Here is a 24,341-nt window from a genome sequence, read left to right on the forward strand (position 1 = left end):
AGCCCACTTCTGTCTGAAAACAGTCTGCATGCAGATTAATTTGGAGTAACATCTGAGGAAAAAGTTACAAGCTGAAAGATAATTTTGGTTACTTCTGCGAGAAATTAATGCATGTGATATTATTATATGAAGCCTATGGCATTTGACAGTGCGTGGCAGTAGCTGGTACACCAAAACCATCCAGACTGCAAATGGTTTAATGATTGTCATGCTCAAATCACATATCTTCTGGAAGCAGGCAAAAGAGATTTAGAGAATAACAACATATTTTTGGTAATTTTAAATCACTTCAGCTATATAGGGGCCAAGTTTTGGCCTGAGTTGCTCCTGATTTTTTGGAGCAACTGGTTTAGAATGGAGTATCTTAGAAATTTTAATTCTCGGCATTTAGTTTGCTCCAGTTCTAGTCAGTTAGAACAGTTTCACTTTGGAACAGAATTTTTTTTTCCAAAAGGGGGCGTGTCCAGCCACTTACGCCTGTTTCCAAAGTGAAAACTTACTCCAAACTAACTTAGAATGGAGTAAGTGAAGATTTTTGTACGTTCGAAAAAACCTTGTCTACACTTTAGAATATCAGACGTACGTTACAAATTAGGCGTAGGGAAAGGGGGGCTAGGGTTTAAAGGGAAGTTTACAAACATTAAACACTTCAGTTTTACAAATAAAGAGCCATCACCAACAATAAATGATAAATACATCAATAAATCAACCAATAAATCAATCAAAAAAAATTAATAAAAAATAATTTTAAAAAAAAATCAATAAATAAAACATTTTCTACTTACCGACTGCAGCACCGGGAGTCCTCCAACAGCATGCTGGGACGGCCCCCCCAGTGTGTCTCTGTCAGTGTCTCTATCTCTCTGTCTGTCTGTCTGTCTCTCAATCTCTGTCTGTCAGTGTCTGTGTTTCTGACAGCGAGGGGAGGGGGAGAAGGTGGGTGGGAGGGGGAGAAGGGGGAGGGGGAGAAGGTGGGTGGGAGGGGAAGAAGGGGAAGGGGGAGAAGGGGTGGGGCGGAGGGGGAGGGGGGAGGGGGGAGGGGAGGTGGGGGGAGGTGGAGGTTGGAGGTGGAGGGGGGAGGAGGTGGCGTGGGGGGAGGAGGAGGTGGGTTGGGGGGGAGGAGGAGGAGTGGGGTGCGGGGAGGAGGAGGAGATGGTGGGGAGGAGGAGGGGGGTAGGGGGGAGAGGAGGGGGAGGGGGGGGCGGAGAGGAGGAGATGGGGGAGAGAAGAGGAAGGGGGGAGAGAGGGGGAGAAGGGAGAGAGGATGGAGGAAGGGAGGGAGGGATGGAAGGGAGAGAAGGGAGAGAAGGAGGCTGAACGGCCGGCCCAAGACTTCGGGCTGGATTTCCAGGTAGGTGGTGTCGGGTCTCGGGGGGGGGGGGGGGGATCGCGGAGGTCCGGGGGGGGGGGGGAAGAGTCGCGGAGGTCGGGGGGGTAGGAGAGTCGCGGGGGGGGGGGGGAAAGAGAGAGAGTTGCGGGGGGGGGGGCGCGGAGGTCGGGTCGGGTCGGGGGGGGTTGGGGGGAAGCAGAGGTCGAGTCGGGTGGGAGGAGCCTTATTCACGCAGCCCGTGAGGCCATTCGGCCAGGGCTAGGGGCTGCGTGCTTCGGGCCCCTCCCACAGTTTTGGGCACCTGGAGCTACTGCACATGCGCGCCCACTGTAGCGTGCATGTGCAGAGGTCCCGGCACTGTTTTCCGTGCAGGGACCTGGCTCCGCCCCCTACAGCTCGTGCTGCGCCGCGCCCGGCTCAAGAGGACCAGCAGGGAGCCGGAGAATAGGTAAGTTTTTTTTAGGCGCACTTTGTGGCGCGAAAAACGGGCGTCCAGGTCCAGGCTGCGCCGTTTTAGGCGCGGCCCGAAACTTGGGCCCATAGAGTAGAGTTATTTACCAAATTTCACATGCAATGATTTTATCACAATTTTGACTTAATAGTGAAGCAGAATGGAGCATTCTAGCCATTGATGCTGGTCACCGAATTAATTAGCAAAGTAAAACACCTTCCAACTGGCAACAAGCTTAATTTTGTTCAGTTAAAAATGATTATGCTTGTTGTCTGGTGAAAGTGATTACAATTTTTCAAGTGTTAGCCCATCAAGTTATCTACTCATCAGATTTGCCTGCCCAAAATGTATGTGCCTCAAATCACATGATTAAATATTACTGGGTTTATCTTCCTGATTGGACGATTGCACTTCTAAAGCCAACGTAAGTATGAGATACGTTCTAGTCCTTTTTTCAAAAGAATTAAATTATTTGCTATGAAAATAAGCATTGCTCATATGACAAAAACAACAAACTTACCAGGTTTCCAATAAAAGCAAGTCAGTAGCCAAACTTAATTGCTGTGGTTATCTCAAACTACTGTCAATTTTGATCTCCACAATTTTTTTTAAATATTCAGGTGAAATTGCTTAATGTGCAAGAAATCATTATTTCCAAGACATTAGTTTAAGTATTTTTTTTAATGGTTTGTGGGGGAGAGGGGTGGGGGGAGGAGAGACACTAATGTCAATAAAAAATCATCTGAAGCTAGATAGTTAAGGGCAGTCAGCTTCAAGTGCCGGAATGGCTGTTGGCAATATCAAAACTGGATAATATGATTGGACAGTGCTAAAGGAAGTGGTTTGTCGTGGGTTGGAAGTCTTGTCAGAGTACAGTAGTATTTAAACATACTCATCGGCTGTTCCAGTCAACCGTCTTTGATCTCAGCACAGTCAAATTCCACCCTTGGTTAATCCTGTTTAAGATATGGTAGCTAGTAGATAATCTAGTATGTCAGAGCGGCAACATGTAACAGTGTTGCCATGAAGTTATATTGTAAGATGTAGCAGAACAAGCCACGTTATAATGTGTGGAAGGGTAGCTATTATGCCATCTTGTAATGTGCGTTAGTTAATGTCTTACCTCTTGTCCGATTCCTTGGAGTTAATCCCGCTTTTCTAGCTGGTGAACCTAGTAATCCAATAAAAAGGGGAGTGTCTGTGGCCATCCTTGCCTAGCTTGAGGATTGAGGATTGTTCCCTATTTCAGTTTTGGTTGGACTCAGAAACAGAAATGATCTATGATCATAGTCATAGCCACACATCATAAGGGGGTGACTACAAGTAAATATGACAATACTGTTGCTTTGTCCTTACCAAGCAGAGAGCAGAAATCAATTAGGCACATGCTTATTCTTAAGCCAAACAGGCAGCTGCTTTTTTCTTTATTCATTCATGGGAATTGGGCGTCGCTGGCAAGGACAGAATTTATTGCCCATCCCGAATTGCATTTGAGAAGGTGGTGGCGGGGAGCCACCTTCTTGAACCGCTGCAGTCCATTTGGCGAAGGTACTCCCACAGTTCTGTTAGGGAGGCAGTTTCAGGATTTTGACCCAGTGACAATGAAGGAATGACGATATATTTCCAAGTCAGGAAGATATGTGGCTTGGAGGGGATCTTGGAGTTGGTGGTATTCCCATATACCTGCTGCTCTTGTCCTTCTAGGTGGTAGAGGTCACGCGTTTGGGAGGTGCTGTCGAAGAAGCCTTGGTGAGTAGCTGCAGTGCAGCCACAGTGCACCAGTGGTGGAGGGAGTGAATGTTTAAGGTTTGGATGGGGTGCCAATCAAGTGGACTGCTTTGTCTTGGATGATGTTGAGCTTCTTGAGTGATGTTGGAGCCTGACTTGTGCCATGTAATTGGTAGAAAGGCTTTGGAGGTAAGTCGCAGCAGAATTCCAGCCTCTGGGCTGCTCTTGTAGCCACAGTATTTATGTGGCTGGTCCAGTTAAGTTTCTGGTCAATGGTGACCCCCCAGGATGTTGATGGTAGGGGATTCGGTGATGGCAATGCCATTGAATATCAAGGGGAGGTGGTTAGAGTTTCTCTTGTTGGTCATTGCCTGGCACTTGTGTGGCACAAATGCCATTTGCCACTTATCAGCAAAAGCCTAAATATTGTCCAGTACATTCTACATGTGGGCACAGACTGCTTCATTATCTAATCTGTTGCAAATGGAACTGAACACTGTGCAATCATCAGCAAACATCCCCACTTATGACTTTATGATGGAGGGAAGCTGAAAATTGTTGGGTCCAGGCCCTGAGGAACTTCTGCAGTGATGTCTTGAGGCTGAGATGATTGGCCTTCAAAAACTACAACCATCTTCCTTTGTGCTAGGTACAACTCCAGCCATTGGAGAGTCCCCCCACCCACCCCACCCTCCCACCTCCCCGTGCCTCCCCGCCCCTCACCCCCCTGCAGATTTCTATTGACCTCAATTGTGCTGGGAACAGTAGCATGGTTCTTAAGTTACTGGACTAGTAATCCAAAGGCCTGGACTAATGATCCAGAGACGGGAGTTCAAAACCCAACACGGCAGCTGGGGAATTTAAATTCAGTTAATTAAATAAATCTGGAATAAAAATCTGGCACCAGCAATGGTGATCATTAAACTATCAGATTGTCGTAATAACCCATGTTGTTCACTAATGTCCTTCAGGGAAGGAAATCTGTCATCCTTACCCAGTCTGGCCCATATGCATCTCCAGACCCATAGCAATGTGGTTGACTCTTAACTATCCTCTGAAATAGCCTAGCAAGCCACTCAGTTGTAACAAACTACTGTGAAAAATAATAATCATAAAACTGGACAGACCACCTGGCATCGAACTCGGCACCGGCTACGGACACGATACGGCACACCCAGCCCAGTCGATTGTGCAAAGTCCTCCTCACGAACATCGGGGGACTTGTGCAAAATTGGGAGAGCTGTCCCACAGACTAGTCAAGCAACAGCCTAATATAGTAATACTCTCAGAATCATACCTTTCAGCCAATGTGACAGACTCCTCCATCACTATCCCTGAGTATATTGTGTCCCACCGGCAGGAAAGACCAACCAGAGGTGGCAGCACAGTAGTATACAGTCCGGAGGGAGTGGCCCAAGGAGTCCTCAACATTGTCTCCAAACTTCATGAGGTCTCATGGCTTCAGGTCAAGCATGGGCAAGGAATCCTCCTGCTGATCACCAACTACCAATCTCCCTCAGCTAATGAATCAGTACTCCTCCATGTTGAACTTTATTTGGATGAAGCACTGAGAGCAACAAAGGCACAGAATATACTCTGGGTGGGGGTCTTTAATATCCATCATCAAGAGTAGCTCGATAGGATGGAGATATTCATGGAGCCTCCTTCTTCCATTAGTTGTTTAATTGTCCACCACCATTCACAACTGGATGTGGCAGGACTGCAGAGCTTTGATCTGATCCGTTGATTGTGGGATCACTTAGCCCTGTCTATAGCATGCTGCTTCCGATAGTTAGCATACATGTAGTAAATAAATACATTATTTTGATGATAGTTCTGAGTTGCAGCTTCCGCAGGTTGGCACCTCATTTTTAGGTATGCCTGGTGCTGCTCCTGACAAGCTCTTCTACACTCCTTATTGAATCAGGGTTGGTCCCCTGACTTGATGGTAATGATAGAGTGAGGGATATGCCGGGCCATAAGGTTACAGATTAGTGGTGGAATACAATTCTGCTGCTGCTGATGACCCACATAGCACTCTCATCATTTTGATGATGATTCAGAGTAGACTGATGCGGCAGGATTGGATTTGTCCTGCATCTTCTGGACAGGACATACCTGGGCAATTTTCCACTTTGTCAGGTAGATGCCAGTGTTGTAGTTGTACTGGAACAGTTTGACTAGAGGCACGGCTAGTTCTGGAGCACAATTTATTGCCTCCTAAATACAGTAAATGTTTCTTCATCATTGTATGAATTTCTTTTTTAAACTTAAGGAAATAAAATGAGCTTTGGCCTCTCAACATTTAAGAAGTTGTAATGCATGATCTGGGAGTGAAATTTCTGAAGGTAACATGTATGAAGATATGAATTTTTGGTAAATACTTAGCCAGAACCCTCTGGTAATACAATACCAATTTGTAAGCTTATTCGATCTTAAGCAAAAGCCCAAAACGAGTAAAGTCATACATAGACACTCATATACACACACACACACACACACACACACACACAGGGCTCAATTTTCGCCAATGTATTGCAAGAGTTACGTCAGTTTTGTTTGGTCCTGACGACTCCAAAAAGATAAGTAGCAAGTTTCCCTGTGCTATTTTTTGAAATTGATGCCGCGCAGCCTATCCTTTAGCTTCGGGGGGTGGAGCCTAATGTCTGCGCTGAAAAAATGATGTTCTCCCTTCTGCGCATGCGCGAAAAAAAAGAAGTTTTTGATGTGATTGCTATAGCCGCGCATGCCCAGTACAGCTCCCGGTCTGCATTCGGCCATTTTTAAGGAGCCAGTTGTCTGTGAGAACTTTAATTCTCATTGGAAAAATAAGAGCTACAGTACAAGATGCAACACGGCTCAAGAACCAAGAATTTCTTACAGGATGAAGTGGAGGCACTAGGTACTGTAATTGAGGCCAGATGGCATGATCTGGACACCAGCAGAGGTCACATAAAAGTTTCACCAAAAGAAATGAAGAAACGCTGGAACCAACTTGCAGAAGACACAATGGTGGCCACCCCGAGGTCTGGAGGCCAATGCAAAAAGTGGCAGGACCTTGGTCAAGTAGTTAGTGTAAGTAATATTTTCATTTATTCACTGGAATTGCAATTGTAAATGTAACCATCTGTATATGTCCCACCCAGCAGAAAGATACCCTCACTAAAAAGTTATATTTTCATCTTTGCAGAGGAAGGTGGCACACAACAAATGGGAAAGAACTCAAACAGGAGGAGGCCCAGCAAATTTGCACCCACTGATATCCTTGGAAGACAAGGTCGCTGCTTTGATGGGTCCTGCCTGGAGAAAAACGACCACCACTGCACAAGCTGGGCCCACACTCGAGGAAGAGGGTAAGTCCTGCAAATTCCACAGTCTGGCTTTGCTAGATGTTAATTCTGCATGGGCTAGCCATGCTTCAGTTCATGGGGTTGTCTCCATCAGCTACGTTTCGGTTGATGCAATGTGCTATCATTCATCGTGATCCTTCAAGTGAGCCTGCTGCCTGCGCTGTGTCTGCCTAGTCATGCCACCCACCCTGCCCCTTCCTTTGCTGCTAACCATTTGTCTGTTCTGTTATATTTTGCAGAATTTGAGGCCAACCCTGACGAGGCCGAAGCTGATGCAGATAAAGATTCAGACGCGGATGAGCCCGAAGAGGAGAACATCTTTCAATCCCACCTTCCAGACAAAGAGCATGGGGTTGAGGGGGAGGAGGAGGTGATGGATGAAGCCCACACTGTTGCATTCGGCTGGAGGAGGTACAGGTGCCACCCATTGAGGTGCCAGGCCCTTTCCTGAGTGGTACGAGTGTTGGTTCATTGCATGGTTTCTCACAGTCCGAGGCTGGGGATTGCAGTGGGGTGCAGCGAGGCACACCCAGAGCCCCACCGTCCGAGGCTGCGGGTCCCAGTGGGATGCAGCGAGGCACACCCAGGGCCCCACCGTCCGAGGCTGCGGATCCCAGTGGGATGCAGCGAGGCACACTAGGGCCCACTGTCCGAGGCTGCGGGTCCCAGGGGGATGCAGCGAGGCACACCCAGAGTGAAGAGGGGAAGGAGAGCTCAACACGCTCTCCTAAGGTGCAGGATTTAACAGATGTGGTTCAGATGATGGCAATGAGTGCGGAGAGTATTGATCTTACACGATCACTCCTGGACATCATCAATGGGGTGGGTGATGAGGTATCTGGACTGTCGGGAGAAGTAACAACGCTTTCACAAGAAATGGGAACCGGGCACATGAGGGAGAGAGTGTCGCAGGTAGTTGAAACGCTGATGGTGAACATGAGAGAGGGAATGTTGCAGGTAGCTGATACACTGTCGGTGAACATGAGGGAGGGAATGTTGGAGGTAGTTGAGACACTGTCAGGGCGCATGAGGGAGGGAATAGCGGAGTTAGCAGCTGCAATAAGGGAACACGCCCAGACCCCGCGCCCATTGACAGAATCAACTGCCACTCTCACCCCAATCCCCAGAGGCCCAAGCCGGGCCTCCCACATTACCACCTGCCTCCCCCATCACCCTTCCCCCATCAAGAAGTGCGCATTACCCAAGATGTTTGAAAGAATAAGCTTGGTACCAACCTGTGAAATGCTGCGCCACCGCCTGAGGGCAGAGGTGGAGTCAACAAGACCAAGCTCATCAGGCGGTCTTAGAATAAGATGGAGGAGAGATGGGTGCAGCCTTTCTTTGCTGCTGTTGTTGTTATTATTATTGTTGTTACTGCTGTAACTGTTCTCAAATTAAAAGTTTGTTGTAAATTATGTAAATTTACAAGTTTAAAAGTTTTTAAGTGATCTTAAAGTTTTTAAGTGATCTTGGAGTTTGTAAGTGATCTTAACTGAAAACCTTAAAGTTTGATATAAGAATATTTTTATTAAAGTTAAGTTAAGTACAAACAAGTGTTTGTTAAACTTTTGAATGAAATATATTTTAAATTAGAACTGAATCATTTACATTATTTGTTCCATTATTAACATAACTTTTTAAACTAAAGAAGAATCATTTCCATTATTTGTTCCATTAACACAACACAACATTACAGAACAGGTCCAAACAGTAAACATTGTCCATTTGGATTAGTTGCTGCTGACCCTTCAGGCAGCAAAGCGTTCATGGATGAACTGCTGGCACAAGCTCAAGCAATCGTTAAAGGGACACAACGGCCTGCCCTCCTCCGCCGTCGTGCTCCGGGTTCAGGTAGTTGCACGGCTTCCTCGTCCTGATCCTCCTCCTCCTTGTCATCTGCATCTTTCTCCTCATCATCAGCCACTCTCATCTCAAGTGGGTCTTTTACTACCAGCTGCTGCTGCCTCATGATGGCTAAGTTATGCAGCATGCAGCACACAACAGTGAACTGACCGACAATCTCAGGGGAGTATTGCAAGTAGCCTCCGGAATGGTCCAGGCATCGGAAATGCTGTTTCAAGGTGCCAATGGTCCTCTCTATTATGCTGTGCGTCGCAATGTGCAACATGTTGTATTCCCGGTCAGCCTCCGTCCGGGTTACGCATAGGGGCGTCATGAGCCAGGTGGCGAGCCCTTCTGGCTGCTGCTGAAACATGGCAGATATAGCACTCTCGTATAGGATGAACGCATCATGGGTGCTCCCAGGGTATCTTGCATCGACTGACATGATGCGATGCATGTTGTCACACATGAGCTGCACATTAACGGAGTGGAAGCCCTTTCTGTTCCTGTACATCTTGGAATCCTCCAAAGTTGCTCACAAGATGATGTGGGTACAATCAATGCAGCTCTGTACCTTTGGGAAGCCAACAATCTTGGAGAAGCCCAGAGCCCTTTCACGCATTGCCTAGGTGGTCATGGGGAACTTTATGTAGTCATTCCTCCGGGCGTATAGTGCAGCAGTCACCTGCCAAATGCAGATATGTGTTGCATGTAGAGAAATGGCGCACACATACCCAGTTGTAGCTTGAAACGATCTAGATGCATAGAATGAAAGTGCAGCTGTAACCTTCACTTCAACTGACAAAGCAGTCCTGATGCTTCTAGGTTGCAGGTCTGCTTTTACTAACTCACAGATCTCAGTTACAACTTCTTTGCAGAAATGTAGCCTTCTCACACAGTCTACGTCACTCAGGTCCAGGTATGAACGCCTGTCTCAATATACCCGACATGGTTAAGGCCTGCTGGCCATCATCCTATGTGCTTTGAGGTTCCTCATGCAATGATGTCGAATCAATTGTCTCCTCTGCAGCACCATGATGCAGAAGGCTTGCACGAGGTATGGCACTGTCAGTATTGCCCCCATGATTAAATTGTACCTTTGCAAGAAGCTCAAAACAGCAGGACAAACTTCTTTGTTCTCTCTCTCCGCAAGGTGGACGCCCTAGTATGGATCACACCCTGATCTGTGCATGCGCAATAGACTTGCTTAGAGCAGAAAGCAAGGCATTCAAATGAGGACATTTGAGGCAACGAAGTCTAATGCAATTCTTTAATTTCAGATTTTTTTCAAAGTACTACCCCACCACCGAATGAACATCTCCTCACCGGGCTCGAGGGTTGGCCAGCAGATTCGCTCACTCGCCTGGAAACAGGGACTTGACAAACCCCCCCCGTCCCACCCCCATACCTCACCCCAGGCTTCTTTCGATGCTGCTGCGTAGTGTAATGGTTCTCATCCCTTCAGTTTGGCTTCTACACACCCCCAACCCCTACACCACCCCCCCGGCCTCCCCGGTCCCCCCGGACTTCTTTTAAAGCCGATCCCCGAGCCCGTGTGTGGGCGAGGGAGCGATTCTGCCAGCTGACGTTCCGATCCTCGAGCCCGGTTTGGAAACGTTTGGTGGTGGCGTGGCACTTTGAGAAAATTCAAAATTAAAGAATTGCATTAGACTTCCATTTTCTGGGTTTTAAGTTTGAAAAAATTAAGCTTCATGATGCATATTTAATGTGTTCTAGACTCTCTCCAAAACTTTGCATAAAAACAATGGCATCTTTCTGTGCTGATTTTTTAATGTGCGCTGGTTTTTCTTACCTGCCCAGAAGGATTTTTGGGAGTGGTCACATACGCCATCCTAGGAAAAATGTAAGTTGGCCAAACTTGCATAAATGTGAAAAACTGGTGCAGATATCAGGTTACGCCCACATGACGCAAAGAAAAATCAATCTAATAAAATCGTAACTAACTGAGTTACGCTGGCACACAATCTTTGGCGAAACTTGGATATTTTAATTTAGGCCAAAAAAAAGTATTGCGCGCCAAAAATCAGCGCAGATAACTGGGGAAAATTGAGCCCATAATTTTCTTTTGTTCTGACGATAAATAAGATATTTAGTTAAATAAATTTAAGACATACCTATGGGTTATTTGGGATCCCCTCAGACTAGACATGGTGTCTTCCAGGTTCTGCCGAAGATCTACGATATTCTGAACAGTTCTTTTTCTCTGTGTCTCTGGATCTTTTAGTCAAAAGAAGAAAAATGAAATGATTATAAAAATTTCTTAATTTGCAACCTTGCTTTTCTACACTGCTCTGCAATTGATCAGGATTAGTAAAATATTAACATTTATTTCTGACTAATGCATTTCAGGTTTATACAAGACGCAAATAAGATGTTTCATGAAGATATCTGCTGAGAAACCAATAGAACCTTTCAAAAACTGGTTACAATTAGATGAATTGACCAACCTTCCTCCCCATACCTCATCTCCCCCAAGTCTGTAACCAGCTGGAATTAAAAGTCAAGACTGAATGGAACGGAATGCAGAAGTCGTAATTTCAAATCAGCAGCTCAAAACAAATTCAATCTTGAATGAATACTGTTAATGCTGTTATATTAGATTCAAGATATCATACATTTTGGAATTCCAGTAGATTTTCATAAAAACAAAAAATACGTTTATAGGCTTTTTGGTTTTATTCATTATATATTTACAATTATGGAATGGTTCATGATTCCATGCAGTTGTTTGATTCTGTTTTACAATGTTCACACTAAGAAACGCACTTTAAGTGTGGGAATGAAATAAGTCAGGCCAGTAGCCAAAGGAGCCAGGGTCCTCACTTCTAGCCAGATGGCTGGGGAGCTTGAAGCCAAAGGCTGCCTGCCACATCAATTCCGTTGCGTCAGTTGAAAGAGTTTGGGCTGTTACCAGCCTGGTTTCTAGCCGGAACGCCGCGTAAAGCTCAAGGGAGGAGAAACTGACATCACTTTACCCCACTTAGACTACATCCCCCACTACAGTGCTGCAAGTCGTTATCTAAAGGTCCACAGCCAACATGATCCCTGGAGGTGGATGTGTGATACAGAGTACAATCAAATGTTGAGACTAGATGATGGAACAGCATCAAAAAATAGTTTTTGCACATGTGATTACAATTAAATCAGTTGATATATTCTACTACAAAGTTAAAGACAAAATATCACCAACAGAACCCATTTTAATGTTCATATTTTTCAAAAAGACAAAGGAAGCTGCATATTAAGGCATACTAAATACAGGGCATGACGTTCCAAGATACAGATTCAAAAATCGATTACAAGAAATTCTGATTAATGTCCCTTTGTTGGCTATTTCAGTTGATCTTGTGAACGTTTGTTTGAACAGCATTGCTGATGAAATTACTGGAGGCACTGTCTTTGAAAGTTTATTGATCCCCAAAAAGTGAAGGAGCTGAATTAATTTATACAGTTGAAGCTGAATGATCGCTGGATTTATGACTGCTTCGCTACCAATGGCAAGCCAGCTCCCCAACAGTCAAGCTCAGTAGCTCCTTCAAGGCAATAATAACTCCAATGATGTCCTCTGCTGTATTTTTAAACAAAATCAGACGATGGATAAAATTGGGCAAAGTATCTTGTCGAAAATTCTCTACTAATGAGGCAAAAGCTCTCCCTTTAATAATCTAATAATATGAATTTGTTTTATTTTTTTGATTAACAAAGCACAACTCATATGCCACCGGTTTTGGCAGCTATTTAAAAAATGTTTCCGAGATGATTTGTTCTGTACACAGGCAACGAGTAACAGACTATTAACGTATTCAATATTCTGGATTACTATCTCAAATTAAAAGACTGAAGTTTAAAATAAATGCTTCAAGTCAATTTTACTCCGGTAATTTAGAGATAATCAGGTATAAAAATGTCTTCTGGATATAACATTGGACATTTCTCATGTGTCATTGCAATTCAGTTTATATACTATCAGGACAACCTATTTCAATTTTTCTTTTGCTTTTCTATTTTTATGCTAATCAAGATGAAGGATTCATGGAGAAGAGAATGTGTGCCCATTTTGGGCATCCATTAAGCATACATAAGTTAGGAGCAACAAAGACCGATACTTCCTCTACTTATTAAAAAAAAATGACTTGACCTTGACCCCACTTCTGTGTCAGTGTGTATTTTCCAGTTCCCTACCATCCATCTTAATGGCCATGAGAGCGCCAATTTTATTTGTGGAGTAGGCCTTCTAATTTAGTGATAATTCATGCTGAATTGTGGGCAGGTTTGTGCCGTGAGCCACTCCATAGCACAAATTTTCCAGTTTGTATGTCAGACCACGTAGGAGGTGGGCACGATGGTTTGGAGGAGGGTTGACTCAGGGAAAATTCTTTATAATGTCAGAGAGTACCTGACATGGAGAATGCCTCTGTTTGGAAGTTTATTATTTGGCTGGATGGGAAATTCAATGCGACGGCAGGCTTTATAACATAAAGGGGAGGTATGTTTTTCCCCATCAAATCTCTTGCACTTCAACTGCAGAACAATGGCAAACAGATGTGCTGAATCATCCCAAGCCCACACAGTTACTGAAGGCTCTGAAAATGCGCTGTTGGAGAAAGTGCAGCAGAGAAGGACAGTAATATTTGGCACCATAGGACACTGCCCGTGCAGGTGAGCTGCACTGAATGTTTGGGAGGAGATAACCATGCATTTAAATACAGGGTGAAATACTCAGAAGAGCCAACAGCAAATGAGGAAGTTTACAGACCTCACTAGGTCAGCCAATGTAGGTCCACCTACCATTACATGGCTGCTGGGATGGGGTGGAAGAAGGTTAGGATGGGGAAGGGAAGCAATGTTTAATCTTGACGCTTTGGCCATCGTAGTGTGGGGCAGGCTTGATGGACCAGCTGGTCTCTTTCTGTCAGTCAATTTCGTCTGTTCGGATTCCCTTATATTAATTAGCTCTGTAAATATGGTAACATATGGCACAATATGGTAATCTTACACTTCTACACTCCTGATAGGGAGTCTCACTTGCTGGGAGTGCACAATGAAAATATGTTTTGGTATGGTGCTCGATTTTCCTTCCATAATGCATATAAAATTAATGGATGTGCGGACATAATTAGCTTATATAATGCTCCCAGCAGGAGAAGCTTCACGCTGGGAGGGCTGTAGCAGGAACTGATCCTTTCATGTTTATGGCCACTTATTCTACCATACAGTACTCTGAAGGATTACCAAACATGGCCATTAAGCAGCAGAATACATGTTGCACCAAGAGCTTCCTGCCCTGAAGTCATACCCAATCAAATGTTCTTGGACTGTGCAATGTCGGTAGAGATCTGACAAGTACAATTTCTGTCTTAAGTTCTAACCACCAACTTGTGTTTATATTGAGCATTTAATGTAAGAAAACATCTCAAAGCCCTTCACAGGAGCGCAATAAGAAAATTAACACCAAGCCAAAGAAGGAGATAATAGAACAGTTGACTAAAGATTTGGTTAAAGATGCATATTTTAAGGAGCATCTTAAAGGAGAAAAAGGTAGAGAGACAGAGAGGTTTAGAGAGGGAATTCCAGAGCTTAGGACCGAGATAGCTGAAGGCATGGCCAATGGATGAACAAAAGGAGATGCACATAAGGTCAGAGTTGCAGGAGTGCAGAGTTCTTGGAGGTTAGTAGGGCTGGTTACAAAGGGGGCAAGGCCATGGAAGGATTTGAATATCAGGATGAGAATTTTAAAATTAAGTACTGTTGGATTGGGAGCCAAAGTAGGCCACAATCACGGGGGTGATGGGTGAATGGGACTTAGTGCAGATTAGAATACAGGCAGTAGAGTTTCGATGAAGAAATTTAGGGAGGGTGGAAGATGGAAGATCAGCCAGGTATGCATTGGCATAATCGAGTCTGGAGGTAACAAAAGCATGGATGAGAGTTTCAGCAGCAGATAAACTCAGGCAGGGGCAGAAATGAGTGGTGTAATGGAGGTTAAAGCAGGCGGTCTTTGTGATGGGAGAGCCTATGGAGTCAGAAGCTTAACTCAGGGTGAAATAGGCTGCTGTCGTAGCGAATGGTCTGGTTCAGCTTGAGTAAGTGGCCAGGAAGGTGGATGGAATTAGTGGCAATGGAACAAAGTTTGAGGTAGGGGCCAAAGACAATGGCTTCAGTCTTCCTGATGTTTAATTGGAGGAAATTGCAGGAGATTCTCTGGCTGCGTGGGTAGGTAAGACTGGAACCAGATGAGGACAGTTCTATTCAGCTGGACAATGCAGGAGAGACGTTGGAGAAGGATGGTGTGGTCAACTGTGTCAAAGGCTGCAGACAGATTGGGAAGAATGAGGAGGAATGCCACTATAGCCAAAGTCAAAGATGTTGTAATTTGTAAATTAGATTAGGATAATTTCAGTGCTGTGGCAGAAGCAGAAACCCGATTAGAGGGGTTCAAATATGGAGTTGCAAGAAAGATGAGAGGCGATAGGATTTTGGAGGAAAAAGGTAGTTGGTGATGGGGCCATTGTTTGTGAGAACAGAGGGGTCAAGGGTAGGTTTTTTGAAGAGGGTGGTAACGACGACAGATTTGAAATAGAGTGAGACAGTACCCGAGAGGGAACCATGTGCGATAATAGCTAGCATTAGGGCCAGGAAGGGAAGTTGTGCAGTCGGCAGTTTAAAGAGAATAGGGTTGAGAGAGCAGGAGGTGGGTCTCATGGACAAGATAAGCTCATAGAGGACATGAGGGGAGATGGTAGAGAAACTAGAGAAAAGGCATTCAATATTAGTGACAAAGAAGTCCATGAGCTCCTCACAGTTGTTGATGGAGGTGAGGGTGAGCGGAGCAGCAGCGAGGGGTTTAAGTTGACTTTTGGTATTACCTATTGGAACATTTACCATTATATCTTTTAATAGCTATTGTGGTTACTGAAGTTCTTTAATAATGTATTTATCCACAGTAATACAGAACAAGGAAATTGTGCAGTAATGTATCAACGGTGATACTGAATATACTAATAACATTGCTGTTACATTTGATTTCATTACTTTTTATACAAGGAATTATAATTAAATTCCTGAAGAATAATTAAAATACAATTCAATGTGTATCTGAAGTCTGCCATTGAAAATGATGCAAAAATTTGAAATACCACCTGCAGATTATGGTATATTACTAGGTCAGTTGTGCCAATGGAAAGCAATTTCAACTTCCCATCAAAGTAAAATAACTAATCAGCAAGAACACTCGAATCAGTAGAAAAGGAAATTTCAAAATGATGAGAAGGGGAATTTAATAATGGGAAATGTGGAAATGGCTGAGACCTTAAACAATTATTTTGCTTCGGTCTTCACAGTGGAAGACACAAAAACCATGCCAAAAATTGTTGGTCACGGGAATGTGGGAAGGGAGGACCTTGAGATAATCACTATCACTAGGGGGGCAGTGCTGGATAGGCTAATGGGACTCAAGGTAGACAAGTCCCCTGGTCCGGATGAAATGCATCCCAGGGTATTAAAAGAGATGGCGGAAGTTATAGCAGATGCATTCGTTATAATCGACCAAAATTCTCTGGACTCTGGGGAGGTACCAGCGGATTGGAAAACAGCTAATGTAACGCCTCTGTTTAAAAAAGGGGGCAGACAAAAGGCAGGTAACTATAGGCCGGTTAGTTTGACATCTGTAGTGGGGAAAATGCTTGAAGCTATCATTAAGGAAGAAATAGCGGGACATCTAGATAGGAATAGTGCAATCAAGCAGACGCAACATGGATTCATGAAGGGGAAATCATGTTGAACTAATTTACTGGAATTCTTTGAGGATATAACGAGCATGGTGGATAGAGGTGTACCGATGGATGTGGTGTATTTAGATTTCCAAAAGGCATTCGATAAGGTGCCACACAAAAGGTTACTGCAGAAGATAAAGGTACGCGGAGTCAGAGGAAATGTATTAGCATGGATCGAGAATTGGCTGGCTAACAGAAAGCAGAGAGTTGGGATAAATGGGTCCTTTTCGGGTTGGAAATCGGTAGCTAGTGGTGTGCCACAGGGATCGGTGCTGGGACCACAACTGTTTACAATATACATAGATGACCTGGAAGAGGGGACAGAGCTTAATGTAACAAAATTTGCAGATGACACAAAGATTAGTGGGAAAGCGGGTTGTGTAGAGGACACAGAGAGGCTGCAAAGAGATTTAGATAGGTTAAGCGAATGGGCTAAGGTTTGGCAGATGGAATATAATGTCAGAAAATGTGAGGTCATCGACCTTGGAAAAAAAAACAGTAAAAGGGAATATTATTTGAATGGGGAGAAATTACAACATGCTGCGGTGCAGAGGGACCTGGGGGTCTTTGTGCATGAATCCCAAAAAGTTAGTTTGCAGGTGCAGCAGGTAATCAGGAAAGCGAATGGAATGTTGGCCTTCATTGCGAGAGGGATGGAGTACAAAAGCAGGGAGGTCCTGCTGCAACTGTATAGGTTATTAGTGAGGCCGCACCTGGAGTACTGCGTGCAGTTTTGGTCACCTTACTTAAGGAAGGATATACTAGCTTTGGAGGGGGTGCAGAGACGATTCACTAGGCTGATTCCGGAGATGAGAGGGTTACCTTATGGTGATTTATTGAGCAGACTGGGTCTTTACTCGTTGAAGTTCAGAAGGATGAGGGGTGGTCATATAGAAACATTAAAAATAATGAAAGGGATAGACAAGATAGAGGCAGAGAGGTTGTTTCCACTGGTTGGGGAGACTAGAACTAGGGGGCACAGCCTCAAAATACGGGGGAGCCAATTTAAAACCGAGTTGAGAAGGAATTTCTTCTCCCAGAGGGTTGTGAAGCTGTGGAATTCTCTGCCCAAGGAAGCAGTTGAGGCTAGCTCATTGAATGTATTCAAATCACAGATAGATAGATTTTTAACCAATAAGGGAATTAAGGGTTACGGGGAGCGGGCGGGTAAGTGGAGCTGAGTCCACGGCCAGATCAGCCATGATCTTGTTGAATGGCGGAGCAGGCTCGAGGGGCTAGATGGCCTACTCCTGTTCCTAATTCTTATGTTCTTATGTAAAATTCCAATTTCAACTATATCTGAATACATAAGAACATACTGAAACCCTATTAAATTTACTCAATTAACCAAAAAAATGGTTTGCGAATTACAAAGAGCTGATTGAATTTTGTTGCTCCAATCTGAAAAATAATTGATTATATCAGAGTTGATCTTACGCAGGTCTTTCTGCATAAGAATAAGGAAACTGTGCAACGTTAGTGTATTTGTTTTAAAATCAAGTCTTTCCCCACCCCAAGCCCATGACAGACAATAAACCTCCAACTTTCAATTTTTCCAGCACAAGACGAAACAGAACTGCAGTATCCAGTATTACAGGTTCCTTCCAGAAAGGCTTCTCTTTAGCCTTGATTTGGTTAGAAAAATAAGCCGGAGAAAAATCACATGCACACGCTAAAAATAATGACTAATCCCATCACTGTTGAGCTAATTACATTGGAACATTAAGAAAGTGTGCAATGTGGAACAGACCATTTGGCTAGTCAAGCCTCCTCCTATCACACACCATGGGACAATAATGAAATGCGCCTCTAATGCTCCTAATCATCGAGTACAGAAAACCTGCGCTGAAACCTGAGGTTTGCTGTGTGACCACCACACATTATAACGTTGTGGCGAAGCGTATGTGCATTAACCTAATTAAGACCTTACAAAATGCCCCATATTGCAGGTCTCTGCACCTAAAGAGCGCTACTGGAGCTCAAAACCGAATTAAAACAGGTGCTACATGATTGGTCCATTCAGTTACGTTGGTTCCTATTCTTTAAAGCGAGGTCTGATTGGTAAAAACATAGAAAATAGGTGCAGGAGTAGGCCATTCGGCCCTTCCACCCTGCACCACCATTCAATGTGATCATGGCTGATTATGCAACTTCAGTACTCCATTCCTGCTTTCTCTCCGTACCCTTTGATCCCTTTAGCCGTAAGGGCCACATCTAACTGGGTCGCTGCTGCTCACTGAGGAGCTGTCGTCTAGCAGTGCACAGGGAACTGCTGACTCGCTAGCCTGGGCGTTGTTTGGTTTGGGATCCTGGCTGGTCCCGGTCCCCTTTGGGGGGGCTGTAGCGGGTGACCCTTTGTTTCCGGGTATGGCCTTGGTGGCAATGGGGTCTGGGCGCTGCGCCTTAGCACAGTTTGCTCTTTCAGGCTCGTGGCGGTTGGTGCTATCGGGTGCCTGAGAGGTGGAGCCGATCAGGGGCAGGGTATCGATACCGGTGCCATTGCCCGCCTGAGATCACTTGCGCTGCAGCTCGTATGTATTGGCTGCTTGTGGCCACACACCATGGTGCATAACTCTGGTCCCAGGGACGCAGGCTACAGCATTGGGTAGCTCGCTGGACCTGTGTGCTCCCGATGGGTGTCTGCCCGCTGCATTGGCTGCGTGCAGTTGAAATCCGACATCGCACAACATTTCATTACTTATGGTGGATATTCTGTAGCTCCGATCGCGATCACTTACACATTTTACATGATCGCGCGACTTTTCCTTGCTTATTGCATGCACACAACTCTGATCATCAGTTACACATTTTATCTCTAACTTACAGTTGCTATTACATTGCTTGAGTTTATGGAACTGTCCCTTTAATTGTAGTGGGTTGCAGGCCTCCTTTAAGAGAGCCTTGCTTTCTTTACCTCAATCCTCTTCTCCGTTTGGTGCCATGTGTTGCTGCATCAGCGCTGCAGCTCGTGATCTGGCTGCGGCCATCTTTTTCTTCAGCACCTCACCTCGTGGTTTGGGCGCCATCTTTCCTCCACCCACGATTTCAACTGCGGTGATCGTCTTTTCCCCGCGTTCTGCCACCGATGCTGGGAAGTCGCCTTTGGATCCGATTTTCTTCCTCGAGTCCTGCCGCTGGAGCCTGGAAGGTGCGTTCGGGTCGTCTCAGCTGGATCATCTCCACGCAGTCGTGCTGAGCGGTCTGTGCCTCAGGTGCTGTACTGGTCTACTCTCTGATGCCGGGTCCACCTTCAAATGAAGGATTGCTGTGCCTCTGAACGCGGAGGACGTCGATTGCTGGAGGAGTGAAGCCTTCCCACTTCCAATGGATCTTCTCCATCCACTTTCTTCCAAGTAGCGTTGGTCCATCACCTGCAACAATCCACAGAGGTAACTTGTGCACCGCACCATCATGGAGTAGCTTTACATTCGCACTACCAACGACTGGGATAAGTTCATCAGTGTAAGTGCGCAGCTTTGCCTGAACCGGGACCAACTTGGGTCGTTCAGCTTGATTGTCCCATAGCCTCTCAAAGGCTTCTTAATTCATTACTGACTGGCTCACCCCGTGTCCACTTCCATGAAGACTGGAACGCCATCTATCTCGACTTCTATCCTCAACGGGCAACACTCGGTGGTGCAGGTAAACATGTTATATACCTGATCGTGGGGCTGAGCTGCCTCTCTGCCGATCGGTTCGTAATCCGCACTGGATTCATGGCCATCTGCAGACTCTTCATCGACACAGTGAGTCATATTTCTCTTACACATTCACTGGAGGTGGCCCTTTGTGTTGCAGCCCTTGCATACATAGTCTTTAAAGCGGCACTGGTGAGCCCTGTGATTCCCTCCACAATGCCAGCATGGAGCTACTCGATTAGCCCCACTTGGCGACTCTGAGTTAAGGGACTCGGGGGCCTGTTCTCTCTCCCCTGAGAGGGTTCGTGTTCTACAGTCCAGCCTCTAAAAGGCGCCACTCAGTACACAGTACCTGCCATGTTTGAGTCCTGAGGGTGAGTCATCTGCCTAGAGCCGCAGGTCGAGGTCGTGAATGCCTGGCTCACAGAGATAGCCTTCTGCAGTGTGACTGTGGTATCCACCGACAGTAGCTTATGAAGAAGGCCCTCATGGCCAATTCCAATGACAAAAATGTCTCGCAACGCTTCGTTGAGGTGGATGCCGAAATCACACGTTGCCGCCAGCCTCCTGTGGTCTGTGGCGTATTTCGCGATTTCCTGGCCTTCGAGCCGTCGGTGGGTGTAGAACCGGTGTCTGGCTGTGAAGATGCTCTCCTTGGGCTTGAGTTGCTCATGGATCAGGGTTACGAGCTCCTCGTACGTCTTGGTCGTTGTCTTCGCTGATGCCAGCAAGTCCCTGACGAGGCCATAGGCAGTGGGCCCACAACTGGTTAGCGGGATAGCTCTGCGCTTATCAGCCAGGGTGGCCGGGTCGTCTTCTGCCAGGTCATTTGCTGTGAAGAAATGGTCGAGCCTCTCCACAAAGGCATCCCAATCATCATCATCGGCGAACTGCTTCAACGTACCAAGGGAAGACATTTTCACGTGAAAGTCCGTAATCTCATTGCCAATTGTTATTTCCTTGGATGCTCTAATAATGACTCTAGAGGCAATGTGTTGTACTTGAACTGTAGTGACATTAGTCCTTTGTTTATTAACTCCAGAGTGAGGATCACACTTGGTGGCTTGCCTTTTATACTCGGCCACGCACACCTGTACAGGTAACTTACAAGTCTCCCCCTGCTGTGCCCTCTGGTGTCACACCTTATGATAGTACCAACAGTAGCCATGTAGGATACATGACATTTCTATGAGATCCCCTCTCTTTCTTCTAAATTCCAGTGAATATAAGCCCAGTCGATCCAGTCTTTCTTCATATGTCAATCCTGCCATCCCGGGAATCAGTCTGGTGAACCTTCGCTGCACTCCCTCAATAGCAAGAACGTCTTTCCTCAGATTAGGAGACCAAAACTGTACACAATATTCAAGGTGTGGCCTCACCAAGGCCCTGTACAACTCCCTGTTCCGATACTCAAATCCTCTCGCTATGAAGGCCAAATGCCATTTGCCTTCTTCAATGCCTGCTCTACCTGCATGCCAACTTTCAATGACTGATGTACCATGACACCCAGGTCTCATTGTACGTCCCCTTTTCCTAATCTGTCACCATTCAGATAATATTTAGCCTTCCTGTTTTTGCCACCAAAGTGGATAACCTCACATTTATCTATATTATACTGCATTTGCTATGCATTTGCCCACTCACCAAACCTGTCCAAATCACCCTGCAGCCTCTTAGCATCCTCCTCACAGCTCACACTGCCACCCAGCTTAGTGTCATCTGCAAACTTGGAGATATTGCACTCAGTTCCTTTGACTAAATCATTAATGTGTATTGTAAATCGCTGGGGTCCCAGCAATGAACCTTGCGGTACCCCACTAGTCACTGCATGCCATTCGGAAAAGGACCCGTTTATTCCTACTCTTTGTTTGCTGTCTGCCAACCAGTTCTCTATCCATGTCAATACATTACCCCCAATATCATGTGCTTTAATTTTGCACACTAATCTCTTGTGTGGAACCTTGTCAAAAGCCTTTTGAAAGTCCAAATACACCACATCCACTAGTTCTTCCTTGTCCACTCTACTAGTTACATCCTCAAAAAATTTTAGAAGATTTGTCAAGCATGATTTCCCTTTCATAAATCCATGCTGACTTGGACCGATCCTGTCACTGCTTTCCAAATGCACTGCTATTACATCTTTAATAATTGATTCCAACATTTTCCCCACTACCGATGTCAGGCTAACCGGTTTATAATTCCCTGTTTTCTCTCTCCCTCCTTTTTTAAAAAGTGGGGTTACATTAGCTACCCTCCAATCCATAGGAACTGATCCAGAATCTATAGAATGTTGGAAAATGACCACCAACACATCCACTATTTCTAGGACCACTTCCTTAAGTATTCTGGGATGCAGACTATCAGGGCCTGGGGATTTGTCGGCCTTCAATCCCATCAATTTTCCGAACACAATTTCCTGACTAATGAGGATTTCCTTCAGTTCCTCCTTCTCGCTAGACCCTCGGTCCTCTAGTATTTCCGGAAGATTATTTGTGTTTTCCTTAGTGAAGACAGAACCAAAGTATTTGTTCAATTGGTCTGCCATTTCTTTGTTCCCCATTATAAATTCACCTGATTCTGACTGCAAGGGACCTACATTTGTCTTCACTAATCTTTTTCTCTTCACATATTTACAGAAGCTTTTGCAGTCAGTTTTTATGTTCCCTGCAAGCTTACTCTCATATTCTATTTTCCCTCTCCTAATTAAACCCTTTGTCCTCATCTGCTGAATTCTAAATTTCTCCCAGTCCTCAGGTTTGCTGCTTTTTCTGGCCAATTTATATGCCTCTTCCTTGGATTTAACACTATCCCTAATTTCTCTTGTTAGCCACGGTTGTGCCACCCTTCCCATTTTATTTTTATGCCAGACAAGGATGTACAATTGTTGAAGTTCATCCATGTGATCTTTAAATGTCTGCCATTGCCTATCCACCATCAACCCTTTAAGTATCATTCGCCAGTCTATTCTAGCCAATTCACGTCTCATAGCATCGAAGTTACCTTTCTTTAAGTTCAGGACACTAGTCTCTGAATTAACTGTGTCACTCTCCATCTTAATGAAGAATTCTATCATATTATGGTCACTGTTCCCCAAGGGGCCTCGCACAACTAGATTACTAATTAATCCTCTCTCATTACACAACACCCAGTCTAGGATGGCCAGCTCTGTAGTTGGTTCCTTGACATAGTGGTCTAGAAAACCATCCCTTGTACACTCCAAGAAATCCTCCTCCACCATATTGCTACCAGTTTGGTTAGCCCAATCTATATGTAGATTAAAGTCACCCATGATAACTGCTGTATCTTTAATGCACGCATCCCTAATTTCCTGTTTGATGCCATCCCCAACCTCACTACTATTATTTGGTGGTCTGTACACAACTCTCACTAGCGTTTTCTGCCCTCTGGTGTTCCACAGCTCTACCCATACAGATTCCACATCATCCAAGCTAATGTCCTTCCTTACTATTGCGTTAATCTCCCCTTTAACCAGCATTGCTATGCCACCTCCTTTTCCTTTCTGTCTATCCTTCCTGAATATTGAATACCCCTGGATGTTGAATTCCCAGCCTTGGTCACCCTGGAGCCATGTCTCCGTAATCCAAATTACATCATATCCGTTAACAGCGATCTGCGCAATTAATTCATCCACTTTATGGTAGTTGCATCAAGTAGGTATTTGCTGTTCCAAGGATTTCATTGCTTATTTCATGGTGTCTTTGGGTTTCACAATTACAGACATTCATGCCTCGTTAAAGCTGCCATCTGTGGATATTTGGTGAGTGAACTGTAATTAAGTATGGCTAAATCGAACCTACAGGAATTCTGTTGGCCATCCTTCTCTATCTGCAAGTTCTCTATCCTCCTTAGATACATGCGGTGGTGCAAGATTACTGGAAGATTGTAAATGTTGCACCCTTGTTCACAGAGGGGAGAAGGATAAACCTGGCAATTAAAGGCCTGTCAGTTTAACATCAGTAAAGAATCTGTTACATCTCAAACTTTTCCAGTTCTGATGAAGGGTCACAGACCTGAAACATTAACTGTTTTCTCCACAGATGCTGCCTGACCTGCTGAGATTTCCATCATTTTCTGTTTTTATTTCAGATTCCAGCATCCACAGTATTTTGCTTTTATATTAGAGTTTAACATCGGAAGCTTTTAGAAACAATAATCCGGGAGGAAATTAACACGAATTTGGACAAGTAT

The 24,341-nt window shown here is 45.0% G+C and overlaps 1 protein-coding gene across 1 annotated transcript in view; it reads right to left on the minus strand.

Moving 5' to 3' along the window:
* LOC139227842 (neuron navigator 1-like) overlaps positions 1–24,341 on the minus strand; it is a 629,647-nt gene that overhangs the window by 417,129 nt on the left and 188,177 nt on the right. Inside the window, exon 5 of the mRNA XM_070858918.1 lies at positions 10,837–10,939. Within this exon, the coding sequence (XP_070715019.1) occupies positions 10,837–10,939 (103 nt within the window). The remainder of the gene's footprint in view (positions 1–10,836; positions 10,940–24,341) is intronic.

The sequence above is a fragment of the Pristiophorus japonicus genome, chromosome 17 (genome assembly GCF_044704955.1).
Source record: "Pristiophorus japonicus isolate sPriJap1 chromosome 17, sPriJap1.hap1, whole genome shotgun sequence".
Taxonomy (NCBI): domain Eukaryota; kingdom Metazoa; phylum Chordata; class Chondrichthyes; family Pristiophoridae; genus Pristiophorus; species Pristiophorus japonicus.